The sequence below is a fragment of the Sesamum indicum genome, linkage group LG3 (genome assembly GCF_026168435.1).
Source record: "Sesamum indicum cultivar Baizhima isolate 11 linkage group LG3, ASM2616843v1, whole genome shotgun sequence".
Classification (NCBI taxonomy): domain Eukaryota; kingdom Viridiplantae; phylum Streptophyta; class Magnoliopsida; order Lamiales; family Pedaliaceae; genus Sesamum; species Sesamum indicum.
This window is the reverse complement of record NC_142659.1, coordinates 19,575,520-19,598,179: the sequence shown is the minus strand read 5'-3', so window position 1 is coordinate 19,598,179 and position 22,660 is coordinate 19,575,520. Positions and strand designations below refer to the sequence as shown.

The 22,660-nt window shown below is 35.8% G+C and overlaps 3 protein-coding genes and 1 long non-coding RNA gene across 5 annotated transcripts; 2 read left to right on the top strand and 2 right to left on the bottom strand.

Annotated features, from left to right (window-relative positions):
* Nucleotides 1-2,352: 2,352 nt before the first annotated feature.
* Nucleotides 2,353-6,294, top strand: LOC105158134 (SAP domain-containing protein). The gene is made up of 6 exons (XM_011074772.3): nt 2,353-2,603; nt 3,781-3,826; nt 4,608-4,728; nt 4,836-4,909; nt 5,702-5,802; nt 5,964-6,294. Exons 1-6 carry the CDS (start codon nt 2,466-2,468, stop codon nt 6,000-6,002), a joined length of 519 nt encoding a protein of 172 aa, XP_011073074.1. The 5' UTR covers nt 2,353-2,465; the 3' UTR covers nt 6,003-6,294.
* Nucleotides 6,295-8,310: 2,016 nt separating this feature from the next.
* Nucleotides 8,311-10,760, bottom strand: LOC105158133 (uncharacterized). Its single transcript, XR_847505.3, has 3 exons — nt 10,560-10,760; nt 9,241-9,397; nt 8,311-8,600 (listed from the first exon to the last, which is right to left on the bottom strand). It is a non-coding gene; the product is annotated as an uncharacterized LOC105158133 (long non-coding RNA).
* Nucleotides 10,761-17,187: 6,427 nt separating this feature from the next.
* Nucleotides 17,188-19,496, top strand: CSR1 (chlorsulfuron/imidazolinone resistant 1). The gene has a single exon (XM_011074771.3). The coding sequence runs from the start codon at nt 17,349-17,351 to the stop codon at nt 19,317-19,319; it is 1,971 nt and encodes a 656-aa protein (XP_011073073.1). The 5' UTR covers nt 17,188-17,348; the 3' UTR covers nt 19,320-19,496.
* Nucleotides 19,497-20,431: 935 nt separating this feature from the next.
* LOC105158131 (uncharacterized) lies at nt 20,432-22,268 on the bottom strand. 2 transcript variants are annotated; one of them, XM_020692825.2, is made up of 4 exons: nt 22,198-22,268; nt 21,836-21,893; nt 21,657-21,749; nt 20,432-21,564 (listed from the first exon to the last, which is right to left on the bottom strand). In XM_020692825.2, exons 2-4 carry the CDS (start codon nt 21,872-21,874, stop codon nt 20,623-20,625), a joined length of 1,074 nt encoding a protein of 357 aa, XP_020548484.1. In that variant the 5' UTR covers nt 21,875-21,893; nt 22,198-22,268; the 3' UTR covers nt 20,432-20,622. The 2 variants fall into 2 exon arrangements, with proteins under 2 accessions (XP_020548484.1, XP_011073071.1); XM_011074769.3 differs by lacking the exon at nt 22,198-22,268 and having other exon boundaries at nt 21,836-22,095.
* Between the last annotated feature and the right edge of the window lie 392 nt (nt 22,269-22,660).

Genomic DNA, 22,660 nt, shown 5'->3' with positions numbered 1-22,660 from the left:
CCAATGGTCGTACCATTTCTTTTTTTTTTTTTTGTTTTTCTCAAAAATAGAAAATTAAATTAAGATTTAATATCTTGATCATGCCCAAAATTGAAATCTCAACAACCACAGATTTTAGCCATATAAAATAAACATAGGACAATAATAACGAACATGCTATTAAATACAGTAAAACACATAAATGTACATAAATCAACTATCCAAGTATACGAATCGGGCTATGGTACCACTTTAAAGAATCAGTAAAAGCCCAAGACATTAAATGAGCAACAAAAGCGATAAATAAAATATTAAAAGGGACCATATTTTACATAAACTGTGTTATTCGTGCACTTGCACACCAAGTTGTTGATGTGGTTAAATACCTTTTTGGGAATACTGGAGTGTCCTAGCTTCAAAAGTTCTCATTCAACATGGTGTCTTGCTTTGTCCACACAAGAGCTAAACAAAGCTCTCTCTAACAAGTTCACACAAAACACCAACTTGTTTTCTTTGAACCTTATTAGAAATTTAAGAGAGTGGGACCAAAACAACACTTCCATAGAGTAGAAATGTTTTGGGTTCCTAGGAGATTCTTGAATGAATTTCAAGCTCTTGTAGAAAAGAATGAAAAAGATAAAATTCTTAAGAAGTAGAGAGATGCAAGAGAGTGAGGGAGAAAGATGTAGATATACACATCTTGCAAGCTCATACAAATGGCCAACCACTCCCGCTCTTTATAGAGACAGTGGATTGCTTCCAGTCAAGAGTAGGTGAGCTCCAATCAAAAGGATGCAAACCCTTAATCAAGGGTCTTTAATGTATGGTAGGTCTTTGTGGTCCCTTAAGGCTTGATCATAATTTAGATTAAACACACTTTAACTTTGGATTAGTTTGTAATTAATTCAATTAATTAATTTTAGGTCCACATTAAATTTTTATTTAATTTTTGGATTAAGATTAACTAATTTAAAAGTTCAAATATTAAATTAGTTCAATTAATTAATATTTTGTGTTTTCCATCACATAGGACCTCAATTGATTAATTCAATTATTCCATGATTAATTTAAACTAATTTAAATTAATTCTCTCTCTCTCCCTCTCTCTCTCTCTCTCTTTCTCTCTCTCTTCTAGAAATAATTTAATAATTAATTTTCATCCGGAATTAATTCTTGAATTAATTTTCTACAATATCATTAGTATTTTGTGTGTAACCCTTATAGATCCACATTCGACTAGATTTGGGTGTATCACACATACAATTTAATCCGATAATTGTCTTGCTCCAAATTAATTGAATCATATACAATTAATCACTTTTGATCAACTCATTAATCCAAGAATACCCGTTACTATAGGTGTTCATCTAGCAAGGGTCCATAGAGCTAGTGAATAGGTGAATTGGTGTGAACCTTTAATTGCGGATATTATACAGATTCGATACTTCTATCAAGCTATCTCCCTATCAAAGTCTAGGGAAATAGAATTCTAAATCAGTTCCCATACTTGATCCTGATAAATAAATATCCACTCTTGACTGTATTTCTCAGCAATCAACATGAAAAAATATTTTCCTATTGATTAATAGTTCTTGCCACAAACTTCTAGAAAGTAACATTGTCCATAGGACATAGGAGATCACCATTATCTCATGATAGACGAATCTTCTGAAAACACATGAACTTTCATTTATGTTCTGACTACTAATGCAAAGCTTTTAGCAACCACACAATACAACAGTTACATCAGCTAGAACCAAGATACAATAGCCCGATACACAAGGTTACTGTGGCTCTTCAAGTTGGAAGATTACTTTCCATACTGATTTTGCCACAAGAGTTTCCACATAACAACTTCTGCGAGTCAATTCAATTAATTTGACAACTACGCTTGTCAAGAAACCAATAAAGCGCATAGACGTCACACATCCATCGTCGATGAAATGCGACACTCATCACACGAATGCGCACCACTTAGTGGAAGTCTCGACAGAATTCCTCGATACTCATTCTTGAGGGTTCTTGACTTGAAATATTTTAGACAAACTCTTGAAAGTTATTTTCATAATTGCCATCAAATACACAACTCGATAAATATTCACATGCAATCAGAACAAATGTAAGAGGTAACACACATCGACAATCATATTTCATACACAATGTTATTGTTTATTTTCTTAAAACTTACTTATTCAAATTGGAGTATTTCTCATATAGTCTTTGCTATCATCATCTAAATTGCAATATATATATTTTTCTTCATACACTCTCTCGTTAGAAATGAAAATAGTTTAATTATCCTTATTGGACTTTAATCAATACATTACAATAATAAGCCCATATACATACATATCATAGTCTGTATATTGTGAATTTCATTTGACTCTTTTTCTCTCCAGCAGTCTCTCTCTCTCTCTCTCTCTCTCTCTAGAATCTTATTAGTAAATTTGTACATTTATTTTCTTCAAGTGAAATTAGAAGGCGCCATGGAAGGTGGCTCCACCGCATCTCCGCCGTTCGATGCGAGCAACCCGACGGCTGGCTCCAGCGGCGGAGCCTCCAAGTTCCTCGCCAACCTCCCCTCTCGCGGCCTCTTATCCTCCACCATTCTCTCCTCGAACCCGGTATTTCTCAATCCTCTAAAACCCTAGCTTTTTTTTTTCTTTTGTAACGAAAAATTTAAATTGATTGCTTCATATCTTAATATTTGTTTCAACAAATGCAACTGTTTCTCTTGTGTTATTTGTTGAGAAATTCATGATTAGGGCTTCAAATATATAGAGCCGGTGGGTCAGGCATGGTAAATTGATAGAACTGTCTGGGGTTTTCTTTTCTGTCAATCGTGTAAGGAAGGTGTTGTTGAAACAGCTGAATGCAGTTATCCACAAATCCTTTCAGATTTTGCTCGATTATTGAATTCACTAGGAGAGAAATAGAAGTTTATCTAAAAGAAAAGGTGACTGAAAAATCTTTTCTCTGTCATTTGAAGCGAAATAAATGATCCTTATTCCAGTTCAGAATGTTGAAAAAATTGAAAGTGAATAATGCATTTTGGAATTAAAGATAGGATTTGTAATTTGTGAATTGTTTTCCAGAGGAGAGGTTTTAGTGACAGATTTGGTATATGCTTATGATTCAAACGTCACCAGACCTTTCATGTGCTATCATGGCAGCTTATAAACCCTGAGTTTGCTTTCCAAAGTTGTTGGAACCTGATATTATTGGGCATTTATTGTTTATAGTTTCTGACTGCAACATTTAATATGCTCTGGTTGAGTCAATTTTCTTTGTGGAATGTGGACAAGTAGTTATTTGGACATTTGTTGAGGGTTAGTATGCTAGCTTCTAGCATGATACTGGAAAACTGTAGGAGAATGGAAAGGTTCTTTTGTAGCATCTAACACATGTCGGATTCTTCTTTGACATGTAATGTGCACTGATCAACTTGAGCTGACTTTTTGTTTTGATGAGAACATTTTTATTTTCTTATGTTTATTGTAGGTTGATTGAGAAGACTCAAAGCTTGTGTTGCTTAAGATTATGTTGAATATAGAATGAAGCATTAAAAGTGCCTGTGAAGTGAATTATGAGGAAAAAATTTAACAGACAACCAGAGTTTCACATACAGTAATCAATGGATCTGATTACTCTAAATATCTCCATCCTGATATTATGTTGCATATGTATCCACTTAGGCCAGCAATTTTTTGGGGTGTGCATAAAATGGCTATCTTGATCTCCTTTGAGAATGTTCTTGTCTTTTCACTTGTTCATTTATTTTGTTTTACTCGAATTATGCAGGGAGGGATGCGGGTTTACATTTGCGATCATGACACATCACCTCCAGGTTCTTAGAAAAGATGTTTAATAATCCATCTTTAGGTTTGCAGATAAATGTCATATTCGTTTTAAGTTGCTCATTGGGAAACAGCGGTGTCTTAACTTGTACATCTATAGTACTCAGTTGTCCATATAAATGGATTCATATCCAATATGCACAACAATTTGCTCTGCGACTTTGGTTATGCCATGGTCTTGCTGTATCCTCCATGGTCCTAAACTAAGCTGGATTTTTTTTATCTGTTTGGATCATGGAATTTGTGAAGCAAGTGAGGGGAACAACAAATCATTGAAAATTAAATTTATCCATTTTCATTATAAGAAAATGTTGTTCTTAATCCTTTTCATTGTAGTCAAGTATCTTGAAAAATTGAATCAAGTAGTATTAAATAACATATATATATATATATGCACGCATTTCTATGCTCTCTCAGCTAGAGAAAGGAAAATGGCTTCCTCAGTGTTTCCTTTCAATAAAATCCAAGGTCCAAACACTGTGTTAAAAATATTTTTATTTCCTTGTGGACAAATCAATGTCTCAATATGCATCTTCGTGCGGCGATTATGCAGTTTTTGATCGGGGATAGGTTGTACATGCTCTTTGCCTCCATTTGTGTCCACTATTTTGAGATGTTCCAATTTATAGATAGGTGATATGCATAGTAGAAACTTCATTAACAGTATACCCGCTCTTCCATATTATATCATTGAGTTATTTTGTCTCATAATGCTTTTGTTTCTTGGCGCTGTGTATAATGGAAGATCTCAACTTGATTCTGTTGTATCAGAAGACCAGCTTATAAGGACCAACCAAACAAATATATTGATTAGGTCTCTAATGCTTAAGAATCAAAAGGGTGATACAAAAGATGGGAAAGGCACTTCTTCAAATCAGGGTTCCAGGAAAAGGTAAATTCCATCTACTGTGGGTTAGCAGTTGGGTTATTTTGATTCTGAACAATTTAGGCTGCTCTTTGCAATGCTCTGGTTTCATGTTCTATTCAAGTGTCTCTCAGGGCTGCTGAGAAAGCTTTGGATAAGGCTGCAGGAAAGAAGGCCATGTCCAGTACTCAGCTTGGTGCTTCTCAAGGTGAGATATGTATCTTGTGCTGTTTTATTGCTTATACAACAAAGACTATCTTTCTTCCATGTATTAAAGATTTCTGGAATTTCATTCGATTCTTCTCCCTTGCGTTCTATTAGTCGAATTGGTTTCTCTTTGCAGTTATTACTATTTTAAATTTTTTCTTGTTATCTATCAGTATCTTATCTCTGCAGAGTTTTCACTATCTTAATTATGCAAAGGCCTTGTCAATCGCCTCTAAGCACAGACTCTTTGGGGTGATTGCTACCTGGTTTACTGATAAATTTAGGCTATTGAAGCTTGTTTTGAAAATGGGTGAAGTCGTTGAAAGTTCTTCTAAGATATCATGTTTCTTTAATCATATTGAGCATATTTGTAGCTAAATTTAAGTGGGCCTTGGTTTCCTTAGTTGAGCTTGACCCAAGATAAGCAGCTTTAGAGCTCAAAGAAATACATTTGCAGTTTCAACTCCTGAGCTGGTCTTTAACAGGTCTACTTGGGGCAAGCTGAATTCAGCCAAGTGTACCATAGCCACGACCTAATTAAGCATCCTTACCAGTCATCAAATGTTGTATCTTTGTCTCTGAAGGTGACCAAGAAGTAGATTTATGCTATTGTTTAAGCAAATAGAAAACAGTGGTAACCATTTTGCATTTCACTGCTTTTTAACTCTCTTTTACATGCTCTTGTTTTGGTATGTGGTGCAGCTGATATTCTATAATGAACTGAATTCCTTTTCTGATATCTGATTTTGTTGGAGACTAAGCTTGTTTGCTTCCATAATCCATGAATATGTAGAGGCAGCATTGCGCGTGCTTGACAAAGATCTACAGAGCCTGACAGTAGAGAGACTCCGTGCTCTTCTTAAGGAGAGAGGCCTTTCGGTGAAGGGGAAAAAGGCAAGTTCCAATTGTCTATCCGTTAGCTCCATCCTCAGCTATTCAGTTGTTGGATCAATCTGTCCGAAAATGGCATTGATCAAGACCTTCTATAATCATGCTTTGGTTGCCTTTGCTCCACAGTGTATATCATTAACTCGTTATTTCATTTCTATTAACAGGACGAGTTGATTGCCCGCTTGAGAGGTTTTAATGGCTAGAGGGAGATAGAGCTTGTGAGGTTGAGAGGCTAATTCCTCAATTCTGTATCAACATCACATCTAGAAATCTAGCTGTAATGAGGAACTTGGACTAAAAAACATATTATATTTTGCTGCAACAACATTTTGTATGTTGTGGTAATGCATGTTTTAATGGCTAGAGGGAGATAGAGACTTATGAGGTTTTGAGGCTAACTGTTCCAACTCTGTATCAACATCATATTTTGGAAATTTAGCTGTTAAGTAGTGACTATGTACCTTTGAACTATAAAACATATATGTTTTGCTGCAACCACATTTTGTATGTTGTGCTAATGCATGTAGTGATGGGTACAGGGAGATGGAGACTTGTGAGGTTGAGAGACTTATTGTTCCTAAACTCTATTAACATCACATTTTAGAAATCTAGCTGTAATGTGACTGTGTACCTTTTGACTAAAAAGCCACAATATGATTTTGCTGCAATGATATTTTGTATGTGCCTTTGGACTAAAAAGCCATTATGTAGTGACTGTGTAGTTCTGTATTATGTATGTGTGATAGAAACCAAAGCACATCCGGTAATAAGTGTGGCACGTTTTATCTGTGTGTAATTTTAAAAAGAATTAAAATAAAATAGTTATATAAATTATATTATTAATATTTGTAGAGCAAAAAATTACCTAAAATATATATATTGAGATAATAAATTAATATGAATATTTTGATTTATAGAAATATGTTGACAAACAAAGATAATAAATAATGTTGGAGAAATTAAAAAAACTAACAAAAAGTAGTTATGGAAAATAATGATAAATGGAAGTTAAAAATAACTAATTAATTAAAAATTTAAAAAGTAAATGATAATCAAAATTAGGCGATACCCAAAAGAGTGCTCTAAGTTAATAATAAAGTATATATACTAGCAATAATTGCACATTCAACATGAACAAAATTTGCAATTTTAGTACCACGGAATATAGGTATTTCAAATCCCATTGAGTTTAATATTAGTCCCATGTTTCCTTAAAAATGGTGGAGTTGGCCCAAAAATGCTGTGATGTTGATACTGTTCAATTCTGCCATTCATTTTTATCGACAGGAGACACTTGATATTCCCTTTCACATTAGTAGCATAGATTTGGAGGGAAGAAGGATGACCAAGCATGAGAAAAGGAGGGAAAAGGAAAAAATGTCTTTCCCTCATTCTAAAGGGAAGAACTCAACTTTTCCTCCATTTCCCCACCTAATTGCTTTATATTTTCTTAGACGACCAAAATTAGAACAAAATAGTCTTACATCCTTTAAATGCCTGAAATTGCAAGTGTAAGTTTTCCCGTGGGAGAGCTGCGAGGCTTCGGACGTCTTGAATAAATAAAATCCCAGAAGAAAGTTCCACACTTATGCTATTGGAGATGGTGATTGTGGTTTTATTGTTTGAGAGGACAATACAATCTAAATAAGGGCCAAAGCTATCATACCTGGTTAGCTTGGATGGTCGAACCAAGCAAAGCAACATAATGTAAATTTTTGAGTAGGAGGAACCGATTGTGATTGTCGTAGAACGCATTGTTACTGTCATGGTACATTTTTAACCTTAATTGGTTGAACTTGTGGGGTTCTTTTTTTATGTTGGATATTGTATTTGTGTTAGAGGGATGTAATAGTTATGTTATATGTTAGATCTTAGATGATTGGGTTAAGTTATTGGATGAAATGAAGCCCCGCTTTCTTCCTTTTAGTTTATAATTATCATTTTGATTGATAAATTTGCTTCCTAATGACCAAAACGTATTCATTTGCCGTACAAGCATGGAATAAGAAGAAAGAAATGAAGATGAAAGGAAAAAAATGCAAGAAATTTCACTGTGATGATACAAATAAACAAATTATTTTTTATAAAAAATAAATTAGCAAATGAGCAAATTATCCCTATGCAAATTAGCAGTTACCCCTTGAGATAAGACAAGTCATTGCACCGTAAAAAAAACTTCATCAAGAAGCTAAGAAAACCTACCCATCACTATTTATGCAAGGCATTCTTGCATCAAACCTAATAAAAATAGGATAACTTACAATGACTTCCTTTACAATTTGGCGTAATTACGAATTCTCTATTTGAAAAATTACAAATACCTCCCTGATATTTGATGAAATTATGTAATCTTTAGATGGAGGTATTAAATTATCAAATTTGTCAATACTGTCATCACTTAATGACTACCAGCAAATGATGTGATAATTGCTGAAATTCAGACTTCTGAGAGTTGAATTATACATATTGGTATAAGAAGAACACTAAATAAGCCCTCGAACCCCGTGGGCAAACCTGAAAGCAGAAGCAATTTGATAAAATGCAAATACAAAAAGAGTAGATCCATTAAACCAACAGCCTTTTCTCAAAGATAGATGTGTGAACTAATCCATTACTATCATAAGAATCCACACATCACTTTTACTTCACCAGGACATAATCAGTCCATGCCGACAGTTGATGACAAACCTATATCTTACATCATTGATAATCCACCTATAGTTAAACTCATTGCTAATTTACTGGCATTAGTTGTCAAGCCATTCCTCCACTTGCCGCAGTACGGATAATCTGAAATATAGCTGGTAAAAGACGAAGTGAAACGGCAATCAGAAAAGCATGTAAGAGTAATAATGTCTGCAGTTGCTACTAAATGAAGATCACCAGTCATGCAGAAGACAACACGAAGATCATAAAATAAAGGAAAGAGAGTAAGCTGACTGCACTCCCCAGCTAATCAACCAATATGATTTCATCTCAGCAAGTGACTGAATGAGCACTATGTTAATGAGTGTGGAAGTGAATATTTTAAAACAGCTTCACATATAGCACTCAGTTCACTTATGTTTATCTCCTTATCGAAAGCCAGTGCAGAAAACAAAGTGATGCACAAGAATGTTACTATTTTTCTTTTGTGTTCTCGTCACTCAATCCCTGGAGTTGCATGATTATTTCATGAAGTGCATCTCCAACTCCAAGATTCTAGACTTACTTTAAATAACATCAACCACATATTCTAGATAAATGTATGTAGACACAAAATGCACATAAGCAGCATTTAAGCTTCCCTGCGAATCTACAGCACAACGTAAATGATATGGACAAATGAAGAAAAAAGCACTTTGTGGAACCGAAGAAGCCATTGTACATAATGCCAAAGCCTCAATGATGCCAATAGGAAAGAAAAACTCCAGCTATGGAATCATGATGATGGCAACTCACAAGATCCAATGACGACAAATATGAAGAACCCAAGCACCACAGGACCCACAGGATAAGAACTGCCTTTCTTCTTAGTTGTTTCAGCTGTTGCACCTCTCTTCTTTATGTTCTTCTCAAACTTCATCACCTTCCTATCTGACAAACGCCTTGAAGTTGTCTAGAGGATGCAAACAGAGTAGCAAATAGTCAGTTACATATCAAGGGTGCCTGGAGTTGGCAAATTATCAACCTTATCAGAGGTATATCTATTCTCTTTACAATAGCTCAGGCCCCTGGAATAACTGATTTGGAATGTCAAATGTATAATTCCTTAAATACCCTTAAACCACCTCATTTTCCTATCAAGGTAATTAGAAAATTATCATTTTACTATCAAGGTAATTAGAAAATTATTGTTTTACTACCATTTTCTTATTGGCTTACATTAAATTAACTTTCTTTTGCACTTATATAGTAATGCCCCTAATTACTTAAGCTAAGTACTGAATAAATCGCTGCTCCAATTTTGTACACACATTGGTGTGCCCATCCGCTAGTACTGTATATATGCTAGTACGCAGTATAGTATTGTGATAACATTTTACCAATTAACACGAGAGATATGGGTCAGCTGTTGCCAGTTTAAACTGCCTCACATACAGCAGAAACCTTGAAAGCTGTGATTACAGGCACTAGACATCGCCTTTCCAGGCGAATAACATGAATTAGAAAAGACAAGCTAGCATTCCAGATCCATTTCCAATTACATGTCCATAAAGAAGAAATTTTATTCCCTGTAGAAGGCAGCGGCCATGCATTACAAATATTTTTGCTTTTCTATTCATTATTAAACAAAACCGAAAGCAAAACATACAAAATCTCGACCAATTATAAGCTATTAAATTCAATATCACCTAATAGTAGACTACAAAACTGAGTTTTGCATTCAAGATCACAAGAAATTCATACGCAAGTTCCCAAAAAAAAAATTCCTTTTTTATCAAACAGACAGAAAATCCATCCAGCTCAAAATATGCGCCACAATCATCCAATTCAGCTAATCAGAACATCAATCTCCGAAGAACCGGAACTGAAAAATAACAAACTGGACGGACTAGATGCACGCAAATCTAACACAGGCACAGGACAAAAAGAACTACGAAGAAGATACAATCCCTATACCTTCTTTTTCTCCGGTAATAATTGAAAAAATAATCCAAATACGTTCTCAGAAATCTCCACATTCGCAAAGATTAGAGACTAAACAACAGAAACAATCGAACTAGAAAATACAACTTTTCAGCAATCTTTTGAAAAATAATCTTAACCGGAGATCTTACCATGGTTGGTGAACAATTTGCAGGCGGAAATTGGAAAAAGTCGATAGAATATCAATTTCTTTCGCAAATATATTGGGTTTTTATCTAATTTTTTTTTTTTTTTCCAATCTTTTCCTCCCTCAATATATAGCATTTGGCGACAATAAATGCGCTGTTAATGTAGTGCGGGCAGGGGCCGGTGGGAGGCGGTCGGTTCCAAGTTCCAACTACACAAGTTCTTATTATTTTTTCTCAAAAGAATTGGAATTTTAATACCGAAATTCAGGATACCTTATAATATTAGTACAATGATTTTACAAAAAGGGTAATTATATTTATACTCTTTCTAAAAACTAAAAGTTATACTTTCTCTAGAAAAGTTTTGAAATTATTATTACATTCCTCTAGGAATTTTTTTTTACACTCGATATTTTTTTATCAAGTAAAATGCTATTGTTAATAAAAATTATATAAATTTTTTTTTTCTTTATTTAATATTTTCATGTATTTTTTTATACTTAGAAAGGCGTAAATGTAACATATACATTTGGAGTAATGTTAATATTATTAATTTTTTTTCTTATAAGTACAAAGTTAATACATATATGAAAATGTTAAATGAGAGGTAAAATTAAAAAAAAAATATTTTTTTTTTGCTAATGTCAATATTTTTTGTCCAAACCTAATTAATGTGGCTTGCGACTGGTGCCCTGTTGCACGAGGTATTGTTTGCCCTAACTTCTTATGATCTTCACGGGTTTGTCCTGAAAAGACATCTCGCTAAGGAGAGGACTTGGGGCTTATTAGCCACTTATGCTCCTCGTCTACAATCAATGTGGGACACTTGCCCACATTGATTGCATACGAGGAGCTTGAGTAGCTAATAAGTCTCAAGTCTTCATTTTCCTAGCCAGGCGTTTTTTTAGGACAAAATCGTAAGGTTCATATGAAGTCAGAACGGACAATATCCATACCACGGGGCACCAATTGAGTCATAAGCTACATCATTTGGCACTGTCTGCGGGAATGAGGTCATGTGCCTCTCCCAAGCCCCTCGTCTGTAGAGCTGATGATGTAGGCAAGCGTCCCAAATAGGTTGTAAACGAGGAGCTTGAGTAGCTAATAAGTCCTAAGTCCTCCTCTCCTAACGAGGCATTTGTTTAGGACAATCGTGAGGCTCATATGATGCCAGATTGAATAAAACTTCGCGCAATGGGGTACTAATCAAGTTGTAAGTCGCATCATTTGGTGTCGTTTGTAGGAATGGGGCCATGCGCTCCTCCCAAAGGCCTCGTCTGAAGGGTTGATGATATAGGTAAGCATCCCACATTGGTTGCAGACGAGGAGTTTGAGTGACTAATAAACCCTAAATCCTCCTCTCCCTAGCGAGATGCCTTTTCAGCACAAACTGGTCGAGATGAGGTGCCTCGACCCACGACTGCGATGGCGCCAGCGCCATTATTTTGGTGTGGCACCATGGCCCCTTTTCCCGTGACAACCTCCCGCGAATTCTCTCCCTCGACTCGATTATTAGACATTCTACCAGTTGGATACCTAATTGTTTCCCAAGTTTTTTTGAGTACTCATGTTCTCAGATATAAAATTTACAACTAAAAAGAGGAGATGAGGAAGGGCAGTACGCTATATACCAGAACTACCTCTCTTAGACATATCAAATTATCTAAGTCAGAAGCAACCTTTAGAAGGATAACAATGAGAAGACGATCAGAGTGCCATTCAGAATTTATAAGCATGTCAACAGAAATCCTAATGAGGAAATAAGTGGGAAGAGTCCGCCTTGAAGGAAACTTGCTTATTTAAACTCTCAAATATCACCTCTCATACTTAGGAGTTGGGGGACTGCTGGTGAAGACAAGAAGCTAAATCAAATGATGGTCCAAAAAGAAATCAAATTCTTTACATAAGCGGCAATAAAAGATCATGGGTCTACAATTAAAATTATTTTGTAATTACTAGATTAATCCTTATATATAAATTGTAACCACACATTAGTGATAAGTAAGGGGGTAAAATTAATTTTACACCACCTAGCATTTACTGCTAGCGTAGTATAAATACCCCTAATTTCATTGTAAGAAGGACTTTTGTAGGGAGAAGGAATTGAAAAGAAAATGATTACTTTCTAACTTGTGCAAGAGTTTGACCTACTTAAGTCTCAAGCTACATTTTCCCCCATCACTAAATAAAGAGAGTCAGATATAAATAGTGAATTTTCGAAAAGGGTATAAGTGAAATTTTAAAACTTCCCTTGATGAAAAGTATGCCCGACAAGTAATTAAAGAAGAGTGGTGAAAATAAGTAGAAAAGTGCTTGAAAATAAGGTTGGACCCTCCGATTTTCCTTAAAAAACAATAAAATTTCAATTTCAAAAGTACCATTTCAAGATTTTTTTTTTTTTAAATTATGATACCAATATTGCAAGATACCCTATATTAGGGTATTGGAATTGTAATTTTTCTCCTTTTTCTTTACTAACGTGGTGACATGCCGTCATTGTGTGCATATAATAAATAATCATCTACGCTTTAAAATATATTATGAGTAAAATTAGAATATATAAACTAACACACCATATTTCAAAAAATAAAAAAAGAAAAGAAGAAATAAATAATTAAATAAAAAAAAACCAACTTAAGGACGTTATTGGCACGACAAAAAAATTGATGTGTATCACAAAAATTAGGGGGCAAAATGCAAATAACCCCATACATTTGGGAGTTGTCTGCATTTTACCCTAAAATATAATTAATTATAAGTTTTAAAAATATTCAATAGAATATGTATAAATTTATCCATACAAAAAAAGGAGTTAAATACATTCTGCCTTCCTCAACTATTATGTTCTTGAAGTAGCATTTACCCCCTTAAACTAATAAGTATAACACTTATCCCCACCCTCACGACTAAATATTTGGACAAGATTGCCCTTATTATAGTACAATGGTTTTTTTTTTTAAATTTAATTATTTTTCCTTTAATTGAAAAAATACATTTTAATTTTCAATAAAGTAAAATGTAATTAATAAGTTAAGTAGTTTAAATTTTATAGAGTAAAAGTGAACTAATAAATAAGTACAATAAATAGACAAAAAAACTTTTATGTAAAAAGTTATTATTAGTTTGATAACAAAATCAAGTTATTAATTATTTAGTTTTTAAAAATAAAATGAGTAGTTACACATCCGTTTTTCAAATAATTTTCTTTTGAAAATATAATAAAATATATTTATTTATTTTATCCAAAAGTGTTCAACTTTTGGTTAAGTATACTATCTATTTCTTTTGAAAAGTATATATGAGTCATTGAGGATATTGTTTTGTACCTATTTGAAGTCTCCATTTATTAAATACATTATATATCTTGATTTTAAATATTTATTTTAGTTAGAAAATAATTTGGTGATATTTAATATGCAAAAATATTAAAATATATTGAGAAAAATATAATTATTCATGGCATGAGGGACAATTTTGCCCATTTAATCAATTTAAGGAAAGTAAGTGTACATTTTTCAGTTTAGGAGGGGTAATGCTACCTGAATAATAATTGAGGGGCGCGAAGTGTATTTAATAAAAACAAAATTGCAATAAGAGTGTAGATTAGGTGAGTTTATAAACTTTTAAAATATCTTATAAGATGCTAAAATGTATTCAGTTAAAAAAAGAAAAAAGCTAATAAGCTCTAAAAATAAGACGTTAGGAGGTTAAAAGCTCTTTATCAAAATATAAGGAGTTGCTGCTTTATTTATAAAATTTTAATAAATTCATTCAAATTAATAACAAGTTTGCCACTACTAACATCTTATAAGCTCCATAATTTTATTTTGTTCAAATACTTCGTGAATTTATATTTAAAATAAATGCAACATATTATAAGTTTTAAAAGCATGTTATAAAATATAGGATTAAACATATTTAACGTACACCCTTTAAGTATGTCATCCTCGTCAATTACCACCTTATATCAAAGAAATATTAACTTACCCTACTATCTTTAAGATAATCCTTTAAATTAAATGTAAATAGATAAAAATACCCTTCACTATTAATAATATGATATATTAATTTTAATGCCTAATAAAATATATTAATCAATTTGACTTCAAATTTTATTTAACTACGTTCTTAATAATACTAATTAGTATAAATTAATTAACTATAAAATAGTTATTTCAAACTTAATTGTATAAATAGTTGTATTGACTCAGCAAAAGTTTATAAATTCAATAATTTTAAAATGATGATAAAATGCATTTTGGAGTATTATAGTTTTCCCTATACAGATACCCATACCCAAGGGTATTCTAAGGTATAGACACTTCAAAAAATTTATTTCAATAAATATGAGTTCGGTTTGGATTTAATGCAAAAATATTATATATGTGTTTGGATAATAACTATCATAATGGTGGGTTTAGATATTGTCCACCCGTTAATAGGCTTAACATGTTAGACCTAGGGCCAGATTAAGGGGTGAAATAGAGTTACTACTACGAAAAAAGAAAAATAACCTCATTTATCGTCAAATTACCTTACTTGACATTTGGAAGCCAAAACAACAGCCCAGCTGGCCACTTGCATATTTTTTTTTTCACCAAGTGCTTGAAAGAAATGGTAGAACCCGGGATATCAAAACACAACAAAAATGAAAGCGAATAAACATAAATCAAGAGGAATCAAATCCCCTTTACAGAGTTCACCACTTATTACAGTGGCTAGATAAAAGAAACAAGAGGGACGAAAAATGTAAACCCGATTTACTTCTTCCGAATTAAACCACGTCTACCAACTTTGTTCCTTTCCTCGTTTCTTTAAGCAGAAATTAGGACAAATCTCCTCTACTTCGTTCACACCACATATACAGATTGTCTTGTATAGAATTCTACTAGGAATCTCTTTGTGCTCATAAGATCTAGATCAAACCATTTGATTTAGTGAAGAAATAATTGAAACCAATCAAGATACTATGAACTAGTGGATGGCTAGGATATGTAGTGAGTGAGATATATAGATATATTTACAATATGCCAAAGCAAGTATAGGTGTATAGTAAGTAGTTGACCAGTATTAAGGCTTGGAAAAAGTATTATTTTAGTTCGCAAAGTATACCTAATTTTAATTTTAGTCCGATAATTATGTCCATTTTTGTTTAGGTCCAGTAACTTACGAAATTGCTTACTTTTAGTCCTTTGACAGATTTTCGGATGAGTTTACCCCTATGCAACTTTTGAAAAACAGTTTTAGTCCATATGCACTCATAGGGATAAAATTATCCGAAAATCTGCCAGAGGACTAAAAGTAAGCAATTTCGTAAGTTATTGGACCTAAACAAAAATAGACATAGTTATCGGATTAAAATTAAAATTAGGCATACTTAACGGACTAAAATAGTACTTTTCCCTTAAAATTTTTCAAAAGCCCTACTCTGTCAACCACTTCTAATTGTGGGAAGTTTCAACTTCCTTGTAACTTTCCTCTATATCTCACTTACCTTATGACTCTTGACCAAGTCCAAGGTGGCTTTATAGTAAAATTTTCATCTAGACTTAGATATGTATAAATATATAATTCAACTAGAAAATATTTTACTATAGAGGGAATTAAAGTGGATATATCATCATAATACTAATAATCATATTTGTTCTGATGGTACTGATGAAATTCATGATCATCTTTTTCCGCTGCACTTATTCGCGTGGCTGTTTGACGGTGATTCGACGCACACTTCGATTTGATTGGTCAAACTAAGCTTGGGCTACTGACGTTTTATGGGATGCTCGCAGAGAGCAAACACTATGTTTCTACGGCCTACCGCGTTCTTTTGGCCTCGTGTGTGTACCATATCTGGCGTGAGCGCAACATTAGGCTATTTGATGGAATACATAGGGATACACGCACTGTGGGTGCGCTGATGGTTCGAAATGTGCAGTAGATGATTCTTAGTGTAGAATTACCTACTGCTATTAGCACTTGTATGTTTTACCGCTTATGGCGGATTCCTTGACATGTCAAGAAAACCGCTTAGATTAAGTAAGTTGTATTATACTATTATACTTTTTTTACTTAATCAAAATTACTTTTACCGAAAAAAAAATACTAATAATCAAAGATACTTTTTTTCTTTCGATTTAATTTAGAGGAATATCATCTCAAAGATACAGGATAAGTGGAAGTTTCTTTAATTCAAGGGATATTTGATGAGAGTGATATATCTTTTTTTTAAAAAAAAAAAATATATCGATAATTTTAAATTAATTAATATACTATTATTACAATATTCAATACGTAATATACCAATATTTTAAAATTAACCAAAACATTCAAAATAAAAAAATATATATACTATTATTAAAAATAAATTAAATATCTAAGTGGATGAGATTCGAATTCAAGTGTTTATATAAGCGTATAGCAATTATATTTAATTTGAAAATATATAGACTTATTAAATATTATGTAGGCTATGAATTGAACACAACACGTGCTTAGGCCATCCTATTCCCTACCCACTTGCAAATCTGTTTGCGCCGTCCTTCCCATAAACTACAAAACGCAGTGACCCCCACTCAGCTGCCTCATCGTCAATTCTCCATCACCACATAAATCAAGTGGACACAGCCGCCAAAACTTTCCATTTGGAAGGGCAATTCCGACATTTCCGTCTGCTGCCTCCTGAATAAGTTCCGCCTTCCAAATCAAACGTGCTTCCCTTTTCCTCGCCACAGAAAACCCTAAGGAGCTACAGACCCGCCGTCGCCGCCGATTTGCATTCTCTAACGTCCGTCGGAAATGGCGGCCGCTACTCCTGCCTCCAGCTCGTCCACTGTGTGGAAACGCTCTTCTTTCTCTAATTCGCCGAAGCTTCTTTCTAGATTTACCGTCCCGTTCCCTCACAATCCTCAGAAGCCCACAGCTGGCGTCATTTCGCGACGCCGTCCGCTGCAAATCTCAAATGTGCTGTCTGCTCCCAGGGAACAAGTGCATCCTGAGGAGGCGTTTGTTTCCCGATTTGCCGCTGACGAACCTCGGAAGGGCTGCGACGTTTTAGTGGAGGCGCTTGAACGAGAAGGGGTCACCGACGTCTTTGCTTACCCCGGAGGCGCGTCTATGGAGATCCATCAAGCGCTTACCCGCTCCAAAATCATCCGGAACGTGCTCCCGCGCCACGAGCAGGGAGGTGTCTTCGCTGCCGAGGGGTACGCCCGCGCTTCCGGTCTTCCCGGCGTCTGCATCGCGACATCTGGCCCTGGTGCCACCAATTTGGTCTCTGGCCTCGCCGATGCTCTTCTCGATAGCGTACCGCTTGTGGCTATCACAGGCCAGGTTCCCCGTCGTATGATCGGCACTGATGCTTTCCAAGAAACCCCTATTGTTGAGGTAACTAGGTCGATTACCAAGCATAATTATCTTGTTTTAGATGTTGAGGATATTCCTCGGGTTGTCAAGGAAGCTTTCTTTATCGCTCGGTCGGGAAGGCCTGGCCCAGTTTTGATTGACGTTCCAAAAGATATTCAACAGCAAATGGTGGTACCAAATTGGAATCAGCCAATGAGGTTGGCTGGTTACTTGTCTAGATTGCCTAGGCCGCCTAGTGCGATGTTGTTGGAGCAGATAGTTAGGCTGGTATCCGAGTCCAAAAGGCCGGTACTTTATGTCGGTGGTGGGTGTTTGAATTCAAGTGAGGAGTTGAGGAGGTTTGTGGAGCTCACAGGAATTCCGGTTGCTAGCACGCTTATGGGTCTTGGTTCTTATCCTTGTTCTGATGAGGAATTTGCGCTGCAAATGCTGGGTATGCATGGGACTGTTTATGCAAATTATGCAGTGGACAAGAGTGATTTGTTGCTTGCTTTTGGAGTCAGGTTTGATGACCGTGTGACGGGTAAGCTGGAGGCATTTGCCAGTCGAGCAAAGATTGTCCACATTGACATTGATTCTGCTGAGATTGGAAAGAATAAGCAACCTCATGTGTCCATTTGTGCCGATATGAAGTTGGCTTTGCAGGGTTTGAACTTGATATTGGAAGACATGCTGAAAGAGGGTAAGAACAATGTCGACTTTTCAGCCTGGAGGCAAGAGTTAAAAGAGCAGAAGATGAACTTTCCTTTGAGTTTCAAGACATTTGAAGATGCCATTCCACCTCAGTATGCAATTCAAGTTCTTGATGAACTGACAGGAGGGAATGCAATCATTAGTACTGGTGTTGGGCAGCATCAGATGTGGGCTGCACAATTTTATAAGTATAATAAGCCACGACAGTGGTTGACATCAGGTGGTTTAGGGGCAATGGGTTTCGGACTTCCTGCAGCAATTGGAGCTGCTGTTGCAAGACCAGATGCAGTTGTAGTGGATATTGATGGTGATGGAAGTTTTATAATGAACGTGCAGGAGTTGGCCACTATCCGGGTAGAGAACCTTCCTGTTAAGATTATGTTGTTAAATAATCAGCACTTGGGTATGGTTGTCCAGTGGGAAGACCGCTTCTATAAGTCCAACAGGGCACACACTTATCTCGGAAATCCTTCCAAAGAGTCAGAGATTTTTCCAGATATGTTGAAGTTTGCAGAGGCTTGTGATATACCTGCAGCTCGTGTGACAAAGAAGGATGATCTCAGGGCAGCAATACAAAAGATGTTGGATACTCCTGGGCCATATTTGTTGGATGTCATTGTACCCCATCAAGAGCATGTCTTGCCCATGATTCCCAGTGGAGGAGCCTTTAAAGACGTGATCACAGAGGGTGATGGAAGAATTAAGTATTGATGTGAAGTGCGGCAGAGCTGCCATTTGGTTGTGAAAATTAGGTCGCAGCTAAAGGGGGTCCAAGTTTATAGTTTTGGCTTGTAAGTTGTGTTGTGTTCTGACATTTGCAAGGTCTGATTGTAGTACGTCTGCTCTTTATGCTTATTGGTATTCAGTGATACCTATGTTCATTTATCACATTCTGTTTAATCTATTATAATAACGGTTGGATGATCGGCTCTATTCATGTATTTTGATAATTATGTAGAGAAACGCATCCACCTAATTTGTTAAGGGGCTCAATTGGTATGCTGGTTTGGATATTGAACTACAAAAGTTATGCTTCCAATATATGATGCCATGTTGTTTGGTTGTATTTTTTATTTCGGCACATCCCACTCGAACTTAATATGGTATTTGGTTGGTTGGACTAATATTCTTTCCTTTTCCTGGATTGAAACTATGTCCATATTTTTGAGGTTTGATGTCTTCAAGGTGAAAGCAAATTTTGGTATTACACGAGTAAATCAAGAGGGCCACAATTTTTGAGATTACTAATCTGGCCCTGGAGGTCTAATCCACAATTAAGCTTCTTGTAGGCTAGGTTATTGGGCTTCACAATAACAATGAATCATAGAATGTTTAAACAAACATCAACTCAACCTGATTGTGCATCCTATTATGCACCGGAAACTGGATCAACCGGGTCCTAAGTGCATTTCAAGTTCAGGTTCTACTGCAAGAAGGTATTCCGAGAAGCAGCTATTTTGTTGCTGTACCCCAACTAAACTAGAACTTACATTCCTTACAACTTTGTCCAATTATTGTGTTTCAGTGCTTGACCTACTTAGCATGACTGCAGTTTGAGAAGTCTTCTATTGCTTTCAAGTCTTTCAATAGGATCAATCACTTTTTACATTGTTTATCATAGACTCATGGTGCTTAACATCAACTAAGAAATGGTTTCTTTTCTTGACAACATGATTGTGCAGGAGACTATTCAGACTGATGCTATTGCCTCGTCAAATTTGCATCAAATGTTCAAGAGTTACCAAGAGAAAAGGCATTTCTAGCTGGTAGATATGGAGTGCTTATGAAAATTTGGCATCATTAACACGCTATATTTGGATCCGTTATTTGGCTCTGCAGTCTACATAAATTTTCAGTAAAAACCTTTGAAGTAGAACATATCTTTGATGCACTGGACAAGATTCCTTTTTACAGATCTGTTACCCTTGAAATCGTGATTAGTTAACGAGGCAAGCAAGAAAATGAGGAATTTGGCGACTGGTGGGAACATTGTGTATTCGGTGGTATCACAACTTCATTCGTGTTGTGTAGTAGAGGATGCGGACATGTCGAAGGATTTTCTTCTTACCAAGAGACAAGTAACCTTGGAAGCATGCGCATTATCAAGACTGCACAGCACGAAATCGGGTCTATGGAGTGCGAGATTGAGCCGATCTTCTCCCACCACGAATGCAGTAGCATCAAGCAGAACGTGCCATGAGTTGCGATGGGCTTCTGATATCCAATGCATAGAATACCGAGTCCCGTTCACTTCAGCCGGGTACGAGAAAAGTCCCTTGGGAGTGTGCTTGCACTTCCTTCTGAAATAATGGCTGAGTTGTGATCCCTTTATTCTCAAATCCAACCAACTCTCTGGCGCCATAATCACTCTCGACTCCTTGTAGCTCGCAAATTCCCTCACGTAATCAGCTTCTTCCCCAATAATTGTCAGATAGTAATTCCCCTTGAAAAACGGGTAGCTTTCTCCAACCAACATCATTGCATCCTTGTAGCTTTGAGTGAACAGAACAAGATACTCCTCATCAGGTAGTCCACAGTGTTTGAGCACCTTGTTTCGAGCTTGAATTTCAGGAATCGAGATGAAGCTACCGACAAAGGAGGATTTCTTTGTGAGGATACTAAGCAATCTTGATGGTTCCAGCTGTGTGTTCTCAAGATCAGGATGGCTGCTCCCGAAGGAAGGCGTAAATGATTCTCTGGAGACTCCTCTAGGTGATTTCTTCCTGTCATCTGGCTGGGGTTCCGAGAGCTTTTCTTTAATGCAGAGGTCATAGAGATCAGTCTTTTCTCCTCCTTCAACAAGGGCATTTGAGTACTCCGGGTACTTAGCAAGGACGTATTGTTCCACATATTGCATTTCAGTAGGAGTTATTGGCCCAGACCACCTAAGGTCTAGACCGTGGAGCGTTGATATGGCTTCGGCAACTATGTGAGCAGGAATTACTCTATGGGTTCTCTGTTTCATTTTTCAATGGCAACAAAGTCAGATCATAGGGTAATTCTTGGATTATTACCGGTTGCTGAAATGAGGTGAACTGTTGCTCTCACCTTAATAACCAGGCTGCTCGGTCTGCCATTTTCTGTTACTGATTTTGCTGACGGACCGATTAACGTGGTTCTCGTATCTTCTTCTTTGGACCCCTGATTCATAAGTAAACTGAAACTGGTCAAAATTCCAAGAATCTTACTCTTGGTAACATAATCAGAACAAGCACATTCGATCTTACCTCCATTCCTCCATTCAGTTTCTCATTGTTCTTTGCCATGGTTGCTACTGATTTTTCCCTGCCCATAAATTGAAGGATCCGTTTAGGTCGATAAACAGCACCAAAGAAGAGACGAGCACGCTGGAAACAGGAGATGAAACCGAAGAAAACACACAACAACTCTCATAACAACATCAATTCAAGACCAGGCATGAGGCATGAAACAATCAAAAGTTTTTGCTGAAGAAGAAAGTCGAGCAAGAAATGAACTTTGCAGCAACCAAACTATAATGGAGAATGAAAACAGGAGCGTAGCAGAGATAGTAACGGCAATAACAATGTTTTCCGAGTCAGGAACGAATAGAATCGCATCGTTTTCTCACCAGATAACCTATGGTTTTTATTACTTGTTTGGCATGTGAAGTGAAGTCACCTGGTTTAATTTGCTCCTTGATTGTATAGTATATAGATTTTACGTCTGAAAACGACCTTAAACGCGGGTTGACAAGAGAGGTTGCTCGAATTCTCGAGTAAAATATTTAGCATCAGAAAGGGACATGCATGTTTGATTGGAGACTCAAAGTTGGCATTTGGATTTAAAATCTGAAGCAGAAAGGGACTGATGGAAGAGCAGTTGAGAACGATGAGCTAATTGGGGGTGATTAATTTATGAGAAAATCAGTAGCAAAGTAGTATTCAATGTGGGAATTGGCATCAAACAAGTGGGAATATTTCCAGCATCGGAATTTCCGAGTGTGAGAAGCATTAAAGAAACTTAAATCTGCTTCTGGTGATGAATAAAATAGTACAGATGACATCGTTACAAGGACTAAGTCAAAGAGAGTA

Coding starts and splice junctions, on each gene's coding strand:
- LOC105158134 (XM_011074772.3), top strand. CDS start 2,466: ATGGAAGGTGGCTCCACCGCATCTCCGCCGTTCGATGCGAGCAACCCG. Junction 3,827..4,607: donor TCATGACACATCACCTCCAG/GTTCTTAGAAAA, acceptor CTGTTGTATCAG/AAGACCAGCTTATAAGGACC. Junction 4,729..4,835: donor AATCAGGGTTCCAGGAAAAG/GTAAATTCCATC, acceptor AGTGTCTCTCAG/GGCTGCTGAGAAAGCTTTGG.
- CSR1 (XM_011074771.3), top strand. CDS start 17,349: ATGGCGGCCGCTACTCCTGCCTCCAGCTCGTCCACTGTGTGGAAACGC.
- LOC105158131 (XM_011074769.3), bottom strand. CDS start 21,901: ATGGGCAGGGAAAAATCAGTAGCAACCATGGCAAAGAACAATGAGAAA. Junction 21,750..21,835: donor AACTGAATGGAGGAATGGAG/GTAAGATCGAAT, acceptor CTTATGAATCAG/GGGTCCAAAGAAGAAGATAC. Junction 21,565..21,656: donor CGAGCAGCCTGGTTATTAAG/GTGAGAGCAACA, acceptor AAAATGAAACAG/AGAACCCATAGAGTAATTCC.